At 36.7% G+C, this 16,529-nt stretch overlaps 1 protein-coding gene across 1 annotated transcript in view; it reads left to right on the top strand.

Annotated features, from left to right (window-relative positions):
- LOC115243355 (transcription factor Sox-19b) overlaps positions 1 to 12,710 on the top strand; it is a 33,054-nt gene extending 20,344 nt beyond the window's left edge. The window contains exons 4-5 of the mRNA XM_029820275.1: positions 5,949 to 6,106; positions 10,002 to 12,710. Of these exons, the coding sequence (XP_029676135.1) occupies positions 5,949 to 6,106; positions 10,002 to 10,550 (707 nt within the window). The 3' untranslated portion in view covers positions 10,551 to 12,710. The remainder of the gene's footprint in view (positions 1 to 5,948; positions 6,107 to 10,001) is intronic.
- Positions 12,711 to 16,529: the final 3,819 nt, after the last annotated feature.

A 16,529-nucleotide genomic window follows, 5' to 3' on the forward strand; every position in this document is an offset into this window, starting at 1 on the left:
GAGCCGGTAATTATTTCAATTATTAATTTCATAAATTATATAATATTATATCATATGTGATTCGAAATATCAAAAAGTAAATCCTTTTTTTAAATCGATTAATATTACATTTCCACAATAAACTGTTGGAAAATTTGTGTTTTCTTGTTAAAAAATATGCCGGTTAAAATTTTTGTGTTAAATATTTAACACATTTATGTGTTAATTTAATATATTGTATTAATATATGAAATATACATGTATTATATATTGTAATAGCATATTAATTTAATATATTGTTATTATGTTAATTGAACTCAAATATTAAATTATTAAAACAACTGAAAAGAGTGTAAAAATAACATAATGTGAACATATTTTTAATTTTACACGATAAATATGAATTATTATTAATAACGGAAATTATCTATTAAAATTTACAGGAAAAAATATTGATTCTATTCTATATATAATACCATTTTTCCAAGTTAATTTTATCATTAAAAATATATTGATTTTACACCAAATTTATTTTAAATTATTATAAAGTTTGCATTTACATTTTGTATTGAAATATTAACATAGTATTAATGTGACCGCTTAACATATCCAAATTATGTTAAATTAACACAAAAATTTGTGTAGATCGTTTGGGACATGCAATATTAAATTTAAGTCAAATTTTCCAACAGTGTATACTACATTTTTATACTAACATTAATAATATTATCAATTTTATATCACACCCATCTCGTTGAGAATATTTACCGCTTTTAAACGATAAAAAAAAAAAAAAAATCGACCTTTCCGCCGGCTTTGACGAGAATCACCTCGTTGCACCGCAATGCAGCGAAGTAGCGCGTGAAAATGTTGTTACAAATATTGCACCTCGCAGTTGCGTAAACACACGTGCCCAACACTTGCGACTACGCGCTGACATCACGTCACGTCTGGTTAGTTTATTGTGACAATTGAGCAAGCGTAATGGAATCCGAGTCCCCGTGCAAAAGCGTGTACGAAGAACACGGAAAATGCGCTACCAATTTGTTTTAATTAACACGCATCGGAAAAGCGAATGCATTATGCGCGATGAACGCGGCGCGATTTGTAATTTAATTATTGCAATCTTTCTTTGACACAAAGCAAGAAAGGTGACAGCGCGCCGGACGCGTTTGTCTGCATTACAGTATCAATAATACGTGTATATTTTTCGCGTAAACAAAACTCGTCTCATCCACTTATTTATTTGTTACACGAAAGTGTATGGATAATTGCATTGTTAAAAGTAACGAGTGTAAACAAGATATTTTACGAATATCGCAATTCGTTTTTCGAAGCGCAGATTGCTCGATCAATTGGTACTTGGATTCGTATTACTATATTGTAATTATTTAAAATACCGTTCACCGTAGTGCTGACATTAATTAATCGTTACCGTCATCGTTGATTTATCTCTCAAATTATATAACTGTATTACATTATCGCTTTAATTACTACACGTTTAATTACGAATTAAATCAAACTCGTGTAACTAAAATCATTTCCATCCGTCATTACTATTCCGACTTGAGATTGTTATTACTTCTAAATAATATATATATACACAGAGCGCGTTTCAGAAGATTTATATGTAAATTCAGAAGCGTCTTTTCTCTCTCTGTCTCTCTCTTTTCTTGGTGGGTTTGGACCGCTTTTATAACGCGTCGTTTTTATTATCACAATTCTCTCTTGTTGCTATCGTATTTTCAATATGAAAACGATAGAGCATTCGAATATTTATGTCGCATTATATATTACGCGCCCGTATTCACCTTGTAATTTATCGTCATGTAATTCGTGTCCGCGAGTGTAGGCGAGAGTTCTACAGATATGTTTCGAGAAATTATGAATTCCGGCAATGGTGATGTCGCGATTAAGGCCGGAATTTATCCCTCGACGCCCACGCGATCTCGCCGCAAAAAAGCGATCGGTAATCTCCGATTTATCGGACGTGGAGTCTCTCCTACTTCCCATTTATATCTCCTCCCGTGACCTTCTCCCTGCACATTTCTATTCAGGCTCGGATCGAAACTCCTGCATCGTTTAGATTATCTCGAACAGGAAACATACAAAATGATTCGCACTTTTAGAATACTTTTAGAATCTGGAGAAGAAAAATACAAAATTTTACTGCGTCAGAGCGATAAAAAAAATGAAGCATTCAAATCTTTTTAAATTAAAAGAGTGTTTTTACATTATTAGAAAGTATATTTATTTATTTCTTTTTTGTTTTCTTATTAATTATTAATTTATTATTTATTATTTATTAATTTACGTTTTCTTGTTAAAAAATATGTCGGTTAAAATCTTTGTGTTAAATATTTAAGACATTCATATGATAATTCAACATGTAGTGAAAGTATATTTATTATTTCTTTTTTGTTTTCTTATTAATTATTAATTTATTATTTATTATTTATTAATTTACGTTTTCTTGTTAAAAAATATGTCGGTTAAAATCTTTGTGTTAAATATTTAAGACATTCATATGATAATTCAACATATTTGCTGGTGTGTTAATTTAACTCAAATGTTAAATTATTAAAATAATTGAAAAAAGTGTAAAAATAACTTAATGTGCACATATTTTTAATTTTACACAATAAATATGTTTTATATTATTAGTGACAGGATTTAGTGACTCAAAATTCAGTGACTGTTAAAATTTACAGAAAAGAGATGTTGATTTTATTCTATAATAAAAGTCAATAACATTTTTCCTAAATTAATTTTATCATTAAAAATATGTTAATTTTACATAAAATTTATTTTAAATTACTATGCAGTTTGCATTCATTTTGTGTTGAAATATTAACATAATATTAATGTCAGGATTTAACATATCCATATTATGTCAAATTAACACAAAAATTTGTGTGGCCCGATTGAGACATGCGATATATGTTAAAAAGGCCAAATTTTCCAACAATGTATTATCATTATGAAAATCATTATCTCATTGTCAATATTTATGTATGTTTGTGTAAAATACCCGTTCATTATGTTATTGTATTTGTATTGTATCGTATTATCACGGTTATTATCTTTGTTGAATCGGCATTTGCCACAATAGTCTTTCCTTCAGGCAAAAACACCTTTTTGTTCTTTTATTCGAAAGAACTATTTCACCACTTTCTTATCTTTTCTCTAAAAAAGGTCATCTTCTCTCTTTTCCTCTTTCCCCAGCGGTCATTTTCAGTACCTTCCGGACATTTCTGCTACCTCTCGACCGGTGGCACGTGCATAAGACAAGCGCGTGGGTGGTTGGGATAAATTACCGGCTTAAATTTCCGCTCCGGCACGAGGCTGCTTGTCCCTAAGGATCCAATTTAAAGACAAGTTTCAAGCGCAAAATCGAGGACAACGCGCGTAATCGCTAATTCTCATGTTAATTCGAAATTCCGATCGCGACTTACAATACTTGTATTATTAACGTCAGCTGCTGCGATAAATTATATTTATCATAATCCCATAATTTTTGAAAACAAATTAAGCCAATAAAGTTGATTAAATATATAAATATGAATTTAAATAGTTTCAAAGGAAAAATCAAATTATTAAAATATTAATATTAAAGTAAATTTTAAAGTTAAATAAAAATTAGTTTTTTACGATAATATATTAATAATTCGCGCGAGGGAGATCGTAAAATACACGGAGGAAAGGAAATGCAAAATACATATCCCCTAAAATCTTTTGAATTGTCACCGGATATACGTATGTACTCTACGTGGGTGATTGTCCTTTTTTCAACTAGTGATAGATTTACGATCGCGGGTATCTCCGTGAAGTCGTGCGCTTTCAGCCCCCGGGCGTGACTGCTGAGTTGCGTGGACTTTCGCATAATACTGCAGAAGCTTAAGACAATTCGATAAATAATGAACCCGCGACATGTTTATGCGCTCGCGTGCCTGCGTCCAATGAATTCACGAGCGTTCCGCAAAGGTACGGTCCTACAGCGCCGAAGGGAATTATTCGAGGATTTATTCCAGCGCGTCCCCCCCCCCTACCCTTCTTCCGTTTTACCCCCGTGCTCCCGCGCGATATCAAGTCGATCTACAACGATAAAGCGTGCTCCAATTAAGAGAAACAGAATTTTCTCAAGCTTCAAGTTGCATAAAATTTTGTTTTTTAATTCTTCCACTGATTTTCAAAGTTCTAATTTTTCCTTAATAATTTGAAAAATTAAACTAAATAGTAATATTTTTATAGAAAGCATCAACTCCAAATTTATTTGTGATATGATGAAAAATACGAAACACATACCGAGATAATTAGTGTATATTTTTATTTCTCCGATAAATGCAAACACATAAGATCGCACATAATTCCTTATCTATTTTTCATTCAGATCTTACGGGTACGTGAAAGACTAACGTAAACCATTCGCGAGTTTCGAAACGCGAAGAACGAGATGCGCCGAACGGAGAAAACGACGTCGCACGGTAGAATCTTTTGTGTTTGCATTTGAATTATTATGCGACACGGGAGAATTGCGACAGACGGTCACGACGCGCGTAAAATATTTAGACTTAGTAATCAGGTTGCGTCTCCCTCGCGCGCCTTCGTCCGGCATGGAAATTCAAAATTACGTAATCCGGTACGAGGTGCGAAACAATGAGGACAATAGCAACCCAGGAACGGCAAACAAATCTCTGCAAACCGAGGGGACTCGCGCGTACTACCAAGAGCCCGATTCATCGAACATCTGTTCTCAAATTTCTGCCCGGCGAAAAAGATAAATCAAAATCGACAGACGCCGTAAATAAACTCTACCACGTCCGATTAACTCTAATTGAATCGAAAAGGCAAAAGCTCGATACAAAAAATCCGATAATACGTTTTAACGAAGTTACTATAAAAACAACGTATTCAATGTTTTCTAATCAGCTGACATTTTACTTTAAATTAATGTAAAGAGAGTTAGAATATATTATCGAAAATATATTTATATTATTATTCTAAATAAATATATAAAAATATATAAAAAATATATCAAATTTGATCACTTTTCAATAAGTGCATTCGTCTGCTTCATAAAGTACGACGAATTGGAGATCCCGATAAAGATTTTACGCGATTTTTTCACGTCCAGAATCGAGCAACTCGATCGCCGGAACACCCGTCTTGCCTTTGGCGAGATCTTCGGGCGTCATTGGCGATCATAAATCTCGGAGAACTCAACGCCAATCATCCTCCTTCGGGTTAGCTTCGCTGAAACGAAGCGAATGAGCAACGTCTCCCGGTCGCTATCGTCCTCACTCGACAATGGGGCTTCGTCGAAGGTTTTGTCGATGATCGATAAGCCACCCAGTATACACGTTCTCGTCTCCCTCTCTTTCTAAACGAATGGCAAAACATGCAAAACGGTATAAAAAAGAGATAGAGACGCGTTACATAGAGAACCGGATATCAATCTTCACCGAAAATAACCGATCATCATTAGCGGTCATTGTCGAAAGGCAAAAGAAAACGCGATTCTTATCCCGAAGCAAAAGTAACCGCTCACTATTTCCTAAACCAACATTTCTATCTCTTATTTTATTTTTGATATTTTCGACTGATGAAACTACAATTTAAAACATCGTAATATCTACGTGTCAAGAACGTGGATACTTTAATTTCCCCGTCGCATCTCCTTTGATAGTCCTTCAATAGCCCATCCATCGAGAAAAAAACGCCAGATATTCGGGCAGCCAACTCACGACTAAGCGTAAAAATACATTTCCTTTCTGACACTCTTAGCCTTACGCTTTAATTAACGATCTCCCACAGAATCACAAACATACTCGCGCCATAAAATATAATAATTATTCCCATATTGTCGATGTTATGTAAGTGCAACTCGCGCACAATTAATATATCGCGCGGATGAATCGACGATCCCACAAATAACCGTCTTATTTATCGATATCGGCGTGTTGTTAATGTTATAGGGATGGCCGGTAGCATGGGACAAGCTGGGATGGGCACCTATTACGGCCCTGCGGCGGCTTACGGTTCCCTGTCGGCGGCCAGCATGGCTGCGGCCGCGGCAGCGGCAGCACAACAATCGGCGGCCATGTCTGGTCTCACGGCACCTGCTCAGGTAAGTCGATAATTCTTTCACGTGATATCAATATATGTGTAGGCGCGAGGCGCTTCGACGTCATATTACGGACGCGGGATAGATGCACCAGTGAATGACCGGTTAATTCTCTTTGACGCTCGCGCGAATTACTAATTGATCAGCCACTGTTGTTTTAATAAAACGCGATTGTTTTGCTATTGATATGGATTTTATTACATTTTCTGGATCAAATATTTTTAGAGGAATATATAATGTAAATATATTTTTTTTTAAAGCGCGGGTTGTCACGCAATTTTTTTAACCTTTTGAGAAAAAAGACTGTGTAAAAGCTTCTTTGATTGAAAAATCACTTGACAGAAATAACTATTAACATAATGTCAGATTGTATAAAAATACTGAACCCTCTAAGAGAGAGAGAAATTAGCGAGTAATCTTGGTCGAGATGTTTCTATTTCAATAGCAGCGTTAACCCGCCGACATTTTGCAACGCCACAAAGTCACAATCACAAATCCATTTATCTTCGAGACAATTGGCGACTGGACGTATCGAGTCCGCGAGACAGATCGTCGGCCCGCGTAAATAAAGCGAAAGTAGAAGAAAAAGAGAGAGATGAATTGCGCGCGAGAGAGAGAGAGAGAGGAAGAGTCGATCCGTGGAAGGAGGAGGAGAAGGAGGTGGAGGAGGAAGAATGAGGGTGGAAGAACGGAAGGTAGAGCAGGAGAGAGGATGAGTGTAGGTACGTTTCATTCGTTGTCGCAACAAAGGGGCCCCCGGGTGGCTTCGCAAACAGAAACCGGAGACCGTGGTCTGTGTATGAATTTCCGCAGCTGGCTACGGGGAGACAAACAGATAGCTAGTTATTTCTGCATTCACCGGCTGAATGGCCGACGCGTCTGGAACGACGCACCGGCGCGATACAAGCGACCATTATTGGCGAACACCACGACGGCGAGCGTGGCACGCTCGAAGAATTCCAACGTTATCTTCATGCCCGGCCGGAGTTTGAGCTCTTCCTCTCATGCCGGCTCATCAGCACCGGAAGCGCAATCAGCGGTTACGAAGGAATCCGATCGCGGAAAAAAAACAAACAATCGCGAATTCTCAACGCGATCGAATCGAGACCACAGTTTCCGAGAGAGAAATTTAAAGACGAGAGTTATTGATGGACAGTTTCCGTACATATGCATTATTTCCAAGTTGCTACATTCACATTTTTTAACTGTCTTCTAAATCAAAAGATCAATTTAAAATGCACTGTAAAAAAACTGACTGAACTTCAGATAAAGGCTCTGCAACTTTTTTGTACATACACTGTCTGAATTTTCAGATACACTCTTCTGAACTTTCAGAAAAACGACTTTGATGATTAAGACAGATTGTCTGAAACTTCTTTCAGATAACCAAATCTGAAAAATTAGACAAAAATGAGTCTGAATTTATAAAAAATTGTCTACAATATACAGAATCCTTTTCTTTAGTTTGATTTGACACATTAATATTCCTTCAGTATTACAATTAACAATGTAATAAGAGAAAGAAAGAGTTGGTTAAATCGTAGCAAAATATGCTATACAATCAATTTTCTTATCGTAAATTTCACTATAAAAATTTTTTTAAAAATTTGGACACGTTTTTGTCTGAATTTTCAAGTCTGGGTATCTGAAAGACATTTCAGACAATCTGTCTGAATCATCAGAGTCGTTCTTCTAAAAGTTCAGAAGAGTATGTCCGAAAATTGAAGTGTCTGAAAATACAGACAACGCCTGAAAATTGAAGTGTCTGAAAATACAGACAGTGCCTGAAGATTGAAGTATTGTAAAATACAGACAGAGTCTGAAAATTGAAGTGTCTGAAAATGCAGACAGTGCCTGAAGATTGAAGTGTCTGAAAATACAGACAGCGTCTGAAAATTGAAGTGTCTGAAAATACAGACAATCTCTGAAAATTGAAGTGTCGAAAAATACAGACAGCGTCTGAAAATTGAAGTATCTGAAAATACAGACAACATTCTGTCTGAAAATTGAAGTATCTGAAAATATAGACAGCATTCTGTCTGAAAATTCAGACAGTGTACCTGCAAAAAAGCTGCAGACACTTTGCGTCTGAAGTTACAGTCAATTTTTTTTACAGTGTTCGTAAAAAACAAATCTTACAATCGACGATCGGTGACGGGAATGGCTCGAGTACTTCGTCGCACACTCTCATAAGCTCTCTCTCTCTCTCTCTCTCTCTCTCTCTCTCTCTCTCTCTCTCCCTCTCTCTTTCTTTCTTTCGGAAGTAACGAGTTCTTACAAAATGTTGAAGCGTCTGAAATATCGAGGGCCGCGGCACAATATGCGGCGATGTGAGGGAGTTGACTCTCTCGTTTCTCTATGCTCTCTCCCACCGCTTCGAGGCCATTTGGAAAATAAAGTGCGCTCATTCTCTTTCGCTCTCGACTTCGACGACACATGGCGCGAAAAGAGAATGCCGGTCTTTTGTGAGCGAAAACAGAGGCGAACGGTATACGGTGTCATTGTCCTCTTTAGCAGCGACATCGCGCTGGATAATTAAGTCTCCTAGAACGACGGCGTAGATGAAGACGGGAATAAACTATCGCGATAATGACGAGGGTAGACATATCCCAAAGTAACGAACATTTAATACGATGTTGATGTAAATTGCACATAGTTACAGACATATTATACAATAACGGTATTCTTTTAGCACATATTTCTGACTTTATATTATATATTGTATTTTCAATAATGTCTATAAAAAAATTGGATAAATCTTGATGCAAATAATTAGATCGAAAAATGTATCTTGCTTACTGAATTTATATAAATAGATATTCACATAATTTTATATATCTAATAAAATTTCTTATATAATCGTTCCAAATTTTAAGATTTAAATATTGACGAGAAAAATTGCTCCGGGTTTCAAGTTATTTTATTCAATATCTCCGAAGCAGTACAAAATCAATTTAAAATTCAGTCCTCGATTAGACCGTGTGCGGAATTATTTTGAGAAATTATCTTGCAAAGTACGTATATGTTAGTCATTTAACAATAAAAATATGATAATCGTCGAAGTCGTCGCGATCGGATGAATCTTCACGCGAATATCTCAACGTCGCGCGGCCAGAAGAAATTTTTTAATTTCCGGACACACCGATTCTCGCGGATCGTTGAGAAGGGGGAAAAGAGGGATTTCGAGGCGAGAGAAACCGAGCGCTGTAATCAATTGGTCGTAGCGGGCGGGAGAGGGACTTAGCATTGCTAAGACTGGATGTAAATCATCTGGACAAAGCCGCTTAACGATCCGACAAAGGATCCCGCACGGTCCTTCCTTCGGCCACGAATTATAGAATCGGCAATACGCGCGCTATTCCCTCCCTCTCTCTTTCTCTCTCTTGTCCTTCTACTTCTCCTTCTTTTTTTAACACCGGTCATCTCACCGGGGCCAGTCGCCCCCTTCTCAACTCGCGGCAGCCCGGTCATCCGAACGTGCTCGGTCCAACGTGACGAAATTTATGGCCGTTTGGCACAGCGTTGTCTTCGACATAGAACAAATTTCCGGACCGAGTCGTGTCGCCCGGATCCACCAATTTCGCGATTTGCGCTCGCCGACCGAATCGAATGCGTCGGACTCTCGAATTTGTCGCCTGCTTTTTACCCGTCGTACGTTTTTTCTAACGTCGGGTCCGGACTCGAGATGCGAAGATCTGCGGAGACTAATATAACGGGATTCATCGATTTCTCTAGATTTTATTGAGACTTTCGATGCCGCTTGCGAGAATTTCTGTTAATAAATTTTTTTTTAAATGTTCTCCCTCTAAATTTGTATTCAAGCCGTGTTATTGTCGCGAAATATGAACATCTATAACGATATTCGCGAGACTAGACGTTTCTTCCTTTCGTGTTCCAGGTGGTGAGCTCGATGGACGCTATGAAGTATTCCATGGAAGCTGACAAGTATCGCGCTGCCTACATGCCGCCCAGCACCCTGGCGATGAGTATGTACCCGGACCCCAAGTACCTGGACTCCAATCCCAAGACCTATCTGGACCGGAGCTACCTGGACTCGGCGAAGGCGTACTTCGAACAGTCCAAACTCTACATGGATCAGAAACCGACCATCGCTGATTACAATCGATCGAGTTACGAGCCCAACAAGCTCTACGAGGAATCCAGCCCGGGTAGCGTCGTCGGCGGGAACGGACCCGCGAGGTCGCCGGCCGCCGAGTCGCCGGACACGAGCAAGCAGCACGAGAGAACTGAGCAGGGCTCGTCCAGCGCAAGCTCGACGTCGACGTCGTCGGCTGCGAGTCCCGGTGCGACCCTGCCCGCTTACTATCCCGGACCGGTCCAGGCCGGCGGTCTTCTGGGCCCGCAGATGGGCCAGTACGGCGGATATCAGACGGCACCCGCGCCGGGAAACGAGTCCTTTCGCCGGCCGTTGACGGTCATCTTCTGACCCGACAGAGCGTAGCTCTGATCTATCCTCGACGAGCAGCTGCTATGACGCCTGACTCGCGACGGCTGGATCGCGACGGCTAACGCAGATTTCGCGAATTTGACGAGGCGAGATGAAGAGGTACTATCAATCGCGCCGATCGGAAAAAACGTTATCGTCTAACCAAGTCGAGATTTCGACGTAACTTCAAGAGGAACACGGGATCTGGTCTCCCTGTATCGTCTAACGCGGATTTCACGGAAACGAGAGTGAAAACGTTATGTGAGAGTTATTAGAAAAACTTTATTCTCTTCTCGAAATAAGCTTTCCTTTATTTTACTGGATGGATTTTCGCGATTTCACCATTTCCTCATCATAATAGCTAATCACGGATTTTAACAGACTTGCAATGATGAAATCTTTTTCTGAAGAGTACTCCCAATTTTAGAAGAATTCTCTAATAATCTTTAAAAGATTCTAGCAATATTAAAGCGAGTTCAGTGCGAGTTCTATTGATAAATGAAGATCTTATAAACCAGTTAAATAAAAGTTGGAGAAGCTGTGAAAGAAGAGTAGGATCGTTAATGAAACGAAGAGATATTTAATCTTCAGAAAATCTTCAGAAAACTTGTTGTTGATTCGACAATTTGACGCATCCGCCGTTCAAAACGCTCGATCCAGAAGAATTTTTTCGAGCGGCCAGGAAGAATTAGATCATTTCTCGGTCGGATATATAATCGCATCTCGCTTTAGCAGCGAGATTAAAACTGACCAACGGAATGACCAACTGACCTATTCCAAGAAGCAAAGGACGGATTAACGACGATAACGTCGTTACGAATGACAACGAAGATCGGGAGGGGTTTCCGCTGTGTCGTTAACTGACTAGTCTTAACAGAGATCACATTGTTAAGAACACACGTTGTACATAGTCCCTGTGTAAATAGTGTAGCAAAAACTTGGCTTTTCCGGATATCCGCACGCGAATCCGCTTTCTTACGGTCTCCATCCTCGCGTATGAGCATAGCTCTCGACGAAGAAAGCAGTACAAATGGAAGATCGTGTGCATGCATGATGTCCGAAACCTGTCGCGAGTGGTTCGATCTCGTTGGAACGACGTAAGCATCCTCTTTGTTTTCCTCCTTTTTCAACTCACACAACTGATTACAAAGATATACTCAGTCTGTATAATATTATATAATATTATATAATGTTATATAACATTATATAACCAAGCTGAAATAATTGCACGGGCTTTATTAATGATAAAAAGGTTTTCATACTTCTTAGAATCTTAGAAATTACTTTTATAAAGCAATATTTTATGGTTGAGAGATTGAAAGTAAAATTTCATCGTCGGTGATTTTTTATTAATTGCTAAAAATTAATTATTAAAAACGAGTCAATGTCACCAGTTATGTGAGTTGAAAATTTCGATATTTCTCGAATAAAACTTTTTATATAAAAAATTCTATTTAACTTTTTCTTTTATAAGTGCGTTTTATTTTATTCTCGTGGAGAAATTAATTATTATTGTTGCGTCATAAATGTAGCCTCTAAATGTTTATCCGAGATAATAACATTTGAGTTAAATGCCGTTTATTTGTGTCGTTTATTTGAGTATTATGTGAGATTCTTGCGCATCGCGATAATGATCATGGTATCTTCGTTTTATTGAAATGAGCAATGCTAAGAACAATGATGTATCGATAAAAATAGATATTTATTATTAATTTTCCAGTTAGATATCTGGCATTGTTTTTTTTTGTGGAGATACTGTAAAAACGTCCATTTTGTCATTTCAAGGATTTTTAAAAATAAGTAATTGATATATATGTATTTTAAAAGAGTAATTAATTATAATTCTTGTTAATTTATTGACTGACAGAAATACGCGATTATATTTCTGTCTTGGGAACTGTTGGTTATTTTCGGTCTGTTTTCGCTTTACGGTGTCGATCAAATCGATTTTGCGAGGGGGAAAATAAGCTGCGGAAAATATCTCGTTCTCAAAGAGCGAGACCTTCCTGCTATACGACGTGTAACCTTTGTATTCGTATCGTTACGATGAACCTTAAGCTGTATCGATTATCCGCGTATAATATTACAAGCGACACAAAAAGTAAGCTATAAATATTGTACCGTAAATGAGAAATAAACGTTAAATATTATCCTTCGAAACATGTGTTGACATATTACCCTTCCAATTTTAACATTAATCTCCTTAATAGCGTTTAATGTAATAAATTAATTCAACTAAATAATCTTCTCTTTAAATAATTCTCTCGTTAACAATGAATCGATTATTTATATTGACAGAATATCTCAGAATCTTTACAAGAGAAATTTTTTATACAAGTTGGATGTCGCGAAGAATAGTTCTTATGCTTACATGCGGGTCGAAAAGATGCTCAGAAGATGCATGAATGAAGAGTTAAAAAGGCTAGATTTTGAAAAGATATATTATTATTCCGCTAAAGAAAAGTTTATCTTAGCGGGAGTCCGATTGAGAGGACGACTGGCTGGTGCAGCCTCGTTTCCATGCCCGACCCATTCGTAATATTTCAAAGAAGAATCTCAGTATTTACCTGGCTGAAAAGCGTAAGGTGTTTTCACGGGTGGTTTCGGGAGAGAGGGAGGGAGGGGGGGATCGACCAGCGTGAAGGTGCGAAAGCATAAATGGCTCGAGTTTCCAAACGGCAGCTCACGCGCTCACGATCACAGCTGCCGTTCTTTCTAAGCCGACAATGGGCAACGCAACGGCGTTGGCCGAAGCCTTTTCTCTTTCTTATAGTCTTTTCCAAGCTTCGCCCGAGCGTCGAGTTTCGATACGCATTGTGCATCAAGATGCACAACGGTTGCGACTTATTTTAAAACTAACGCCGCGAATAATTTTGCAGTCTCCGATATAATAAATTTCTTAGTTTTTTAATCACACACAAAAATATATATTTTTTTTTTATTTTTTTATTTGTATGGAAATTTTTAAAAATGGTTTAATAAATTCAATAACCCAAAGATATTTTTTTCAAAAGCATTTACAAACTATAAATTTATTTAATTTATTTTAGCAAATTTGTTTAAATATCAATCTTAAATTTTTGTATATTAAAATTTTCTAATTTCAAATGCGAATAATGATAGAACGGTTGCGATTTATTTTAAAATTAATGGGGGTATGAATAATTGTGCAGTCTCCAATATAATAAATTTCTTAGTCCTTTGATCACACAATATATATATATGTAGTATATTAAAATTTGTGTGGAAACTTTTAAAAATAATTCAATAAATTTAATAACACTCAAAGATATTTTTTTCAAAAGCGTTTACAAATTATAAATTTAATTTATTTTAGCAAATTTTTTAAATATCCATCTTAAATCTTTGTGTATTAAAATTTTCTAATTTCAAAATGCGAATAGAGTGATAGACTGTTGTAAAGACTAAATTATAAACTTTTATAGTTTAATTTAAATTATATAATTTAGACTTTACAACAGTCTATCGTTATTCGCACACGCATGTTCAATAAATTAACTCGTACAACTTTCAACATTTGAAAAGAATTTACACGCAATTCATAAACTTAAAATCTCAAAAACGTGTAGAAATAAAACATAAGCTCTTATGTATGTATGTTAAAAGCTCTAAAAAATGTTTTCAACAATTTTTTTTATCCCTGACAAAAACATTCTATCCTGAAAGAGTTCATGTCATTTTGACGGAGTATCTCGCTAAAAGACGTAATGAATAGTTACACGTCACGGCGGCATTGTTAATTCGAACGGTGACTGGATAAAAAGGGCCCGTAAACTATACAGTAGCCCGCGGCGAGTGATAACAAGATACCAGCCGCGAGAACAGTGATTAGGGACCCTCGTGCACGCCCCTTCGAAACGACAAACTGACAATTTTCACCTCGTCGTTATCCTCTCGAGAGGCATGTCCATTGTTTCTGATCCCAGAAGGATCATCTCAAGCGCCCTTTCGTCGAGAGCATGCGTGCTTCTGCGTGCAGGAAGCGTGAACAAGGATACCAGGATTCCCACCCTGTCCCGGGACCCGGGTAACTCCTGACATATCTCTGGAGATGCGCGGAGGTGGCTACCTTCTCATTAAATCCATTATACCAAGTGAACGGCGATGAACTTGGCCTGCCCACCGGACCGTCAGGCCGGCTTAGACAGATCGTTTAGGTGGAATCTAAATCATCTATCTTCTCTTCCCCTTTTCCGATTCCCGCTGCCCGAAAACGCGCTCGACCGCGTCACCATTCCTGACCGACCTCTCACGACTTCATTAGTACACCGACTTACTTTGGAATGCGTGAGATTTCGGATATCAGGAATTAGGAAAGTATGCGTAGAATCTCCAATAATATAATTACTGTATGAAATATCGATATCTGATATCGCCAAGAAATAAGATCAGATAAAATATAAATAAGATAATAAAAATTGTTTCCAATAATAAAATTTATAGATATTATAAAATTATGTATACAATATGAAAAGAGATACAGAGATTTATAGCTCCTTATTTATCATATAACCGTCCAAAAGATGGTTTTATAATTGTTGTGAAAATAAAATTGTAAATATTAATTTCTTTAATTATTAATTCCGAAAAATTAATATTTTTTATTAAAATTTAAAAAATATCGAAAAAATAATTGTAATAGAGTATTAATTGTTAAAGACTTTTCATTTAGTCTCTTTTTTAACTATTATTCATATTATGTTAACGACGTTATTACATTTCTATCATCGTCACGAAAATCATCAATCTCCGCTAATAAAATGGTTGATTTAATTATCGTTTATGCATTTCGTCAACTAAATAATATCAGAGAAAAAGATACACATTTCGTTAATTATTGACTGTAATTTGTTAATCAGCATTATGACATTATCTGATTATCTTTTACTGTCATTCAATCGCCGCAGAATCATTGGAATGCATTAATAAAACAATTATTAATTTGATTACAGATTACATTTAGTCAAATTTTACTGACAATCAGATGCAATGACCGGACGAATTTGCACGTCTAATAAAATTAATATATTCCATAAATTTTCATTCGACAAGATATGCGGCCGTTCACCGATTATTATTATAATTCGTTAATCAACACAATGTTACTCAATTATTTTTGAATGTTGTTTGAAAGTGTTCGTGCGATCAAATTCCTTCACATACACACAGTAACATGGTCATTAAATTAAATACAAGTTATACACATTTTATCAGCGTGTACTCAGCATCAGTGTCGGTATACTTTTTTTGTATTATTCACCAAAAGAAGATACCAAAACCGGCTCCTCATTAAATTAATTATATAAGGAAGGATAACTCACGTCATGAGTGGCAAAAGCAAGATCGTTTAGTGTGAGCGATTGTGAATCATTTCGAACTCTCTCATTCTCATCTTCCAACCGCGCAACTTTATTAAAATATCAATTACGAATTTGTAAACTTAATTTTCATATGTTTTTTATATCTAAAATTGTTATCTTAATAAGTTATAATATAATTTGTTATTATTTCGATATTTCAACTGATGCTTCAAAACAATTTTTTTTTTTTTTTTTTTTTGTCAAACTATTAAAATATTGATCAAATCTTTTGAAATAGCTTTGTATACTAAGCTACGGATTTTGAAATTCTCTGGTCTATCCGACAAGACCGGTAGAACTATACGCGACTAGATGGATCGCTAGATCAATGTATCCATAGGTCCTCCCTGTGTTAGCTTTGTTCCCGTTGGATACTCTACGCTTCTCCACAAACAGAGCTGTGTCCGATTCATAAACTGCACAATGACATTCCGAATTGAAGGCCCGGATGCCAGAACCAAGGCACACCCAAGTTCACTTTTAAAGAAGTTATTTACCACCTTGTGTTCACTGAATAATAGCCCGTCTCAATTGACGCGAGAGCACCCAGGCATTCCCAGATAACACAACAATGAGAAAAGTAAAATGGAGTTCCAGG

The sequence above is a fragment of the Formica exsecta genome, unplaced genomic scaffold (assembly GCF_003651465.1).
Source record: "Formica exsecta isolate Colony F162 unplaced genomic scaffold, ASM365146v1 scaffold120, whole genome shotgun sequence".
Taxonomy (NCBI): domain Eukaryota; kingdom Metazoa; phylum Arthropoda; class Insecta; order Hymenoptera; family Formicidae; genus Formica; species Formica exsecta.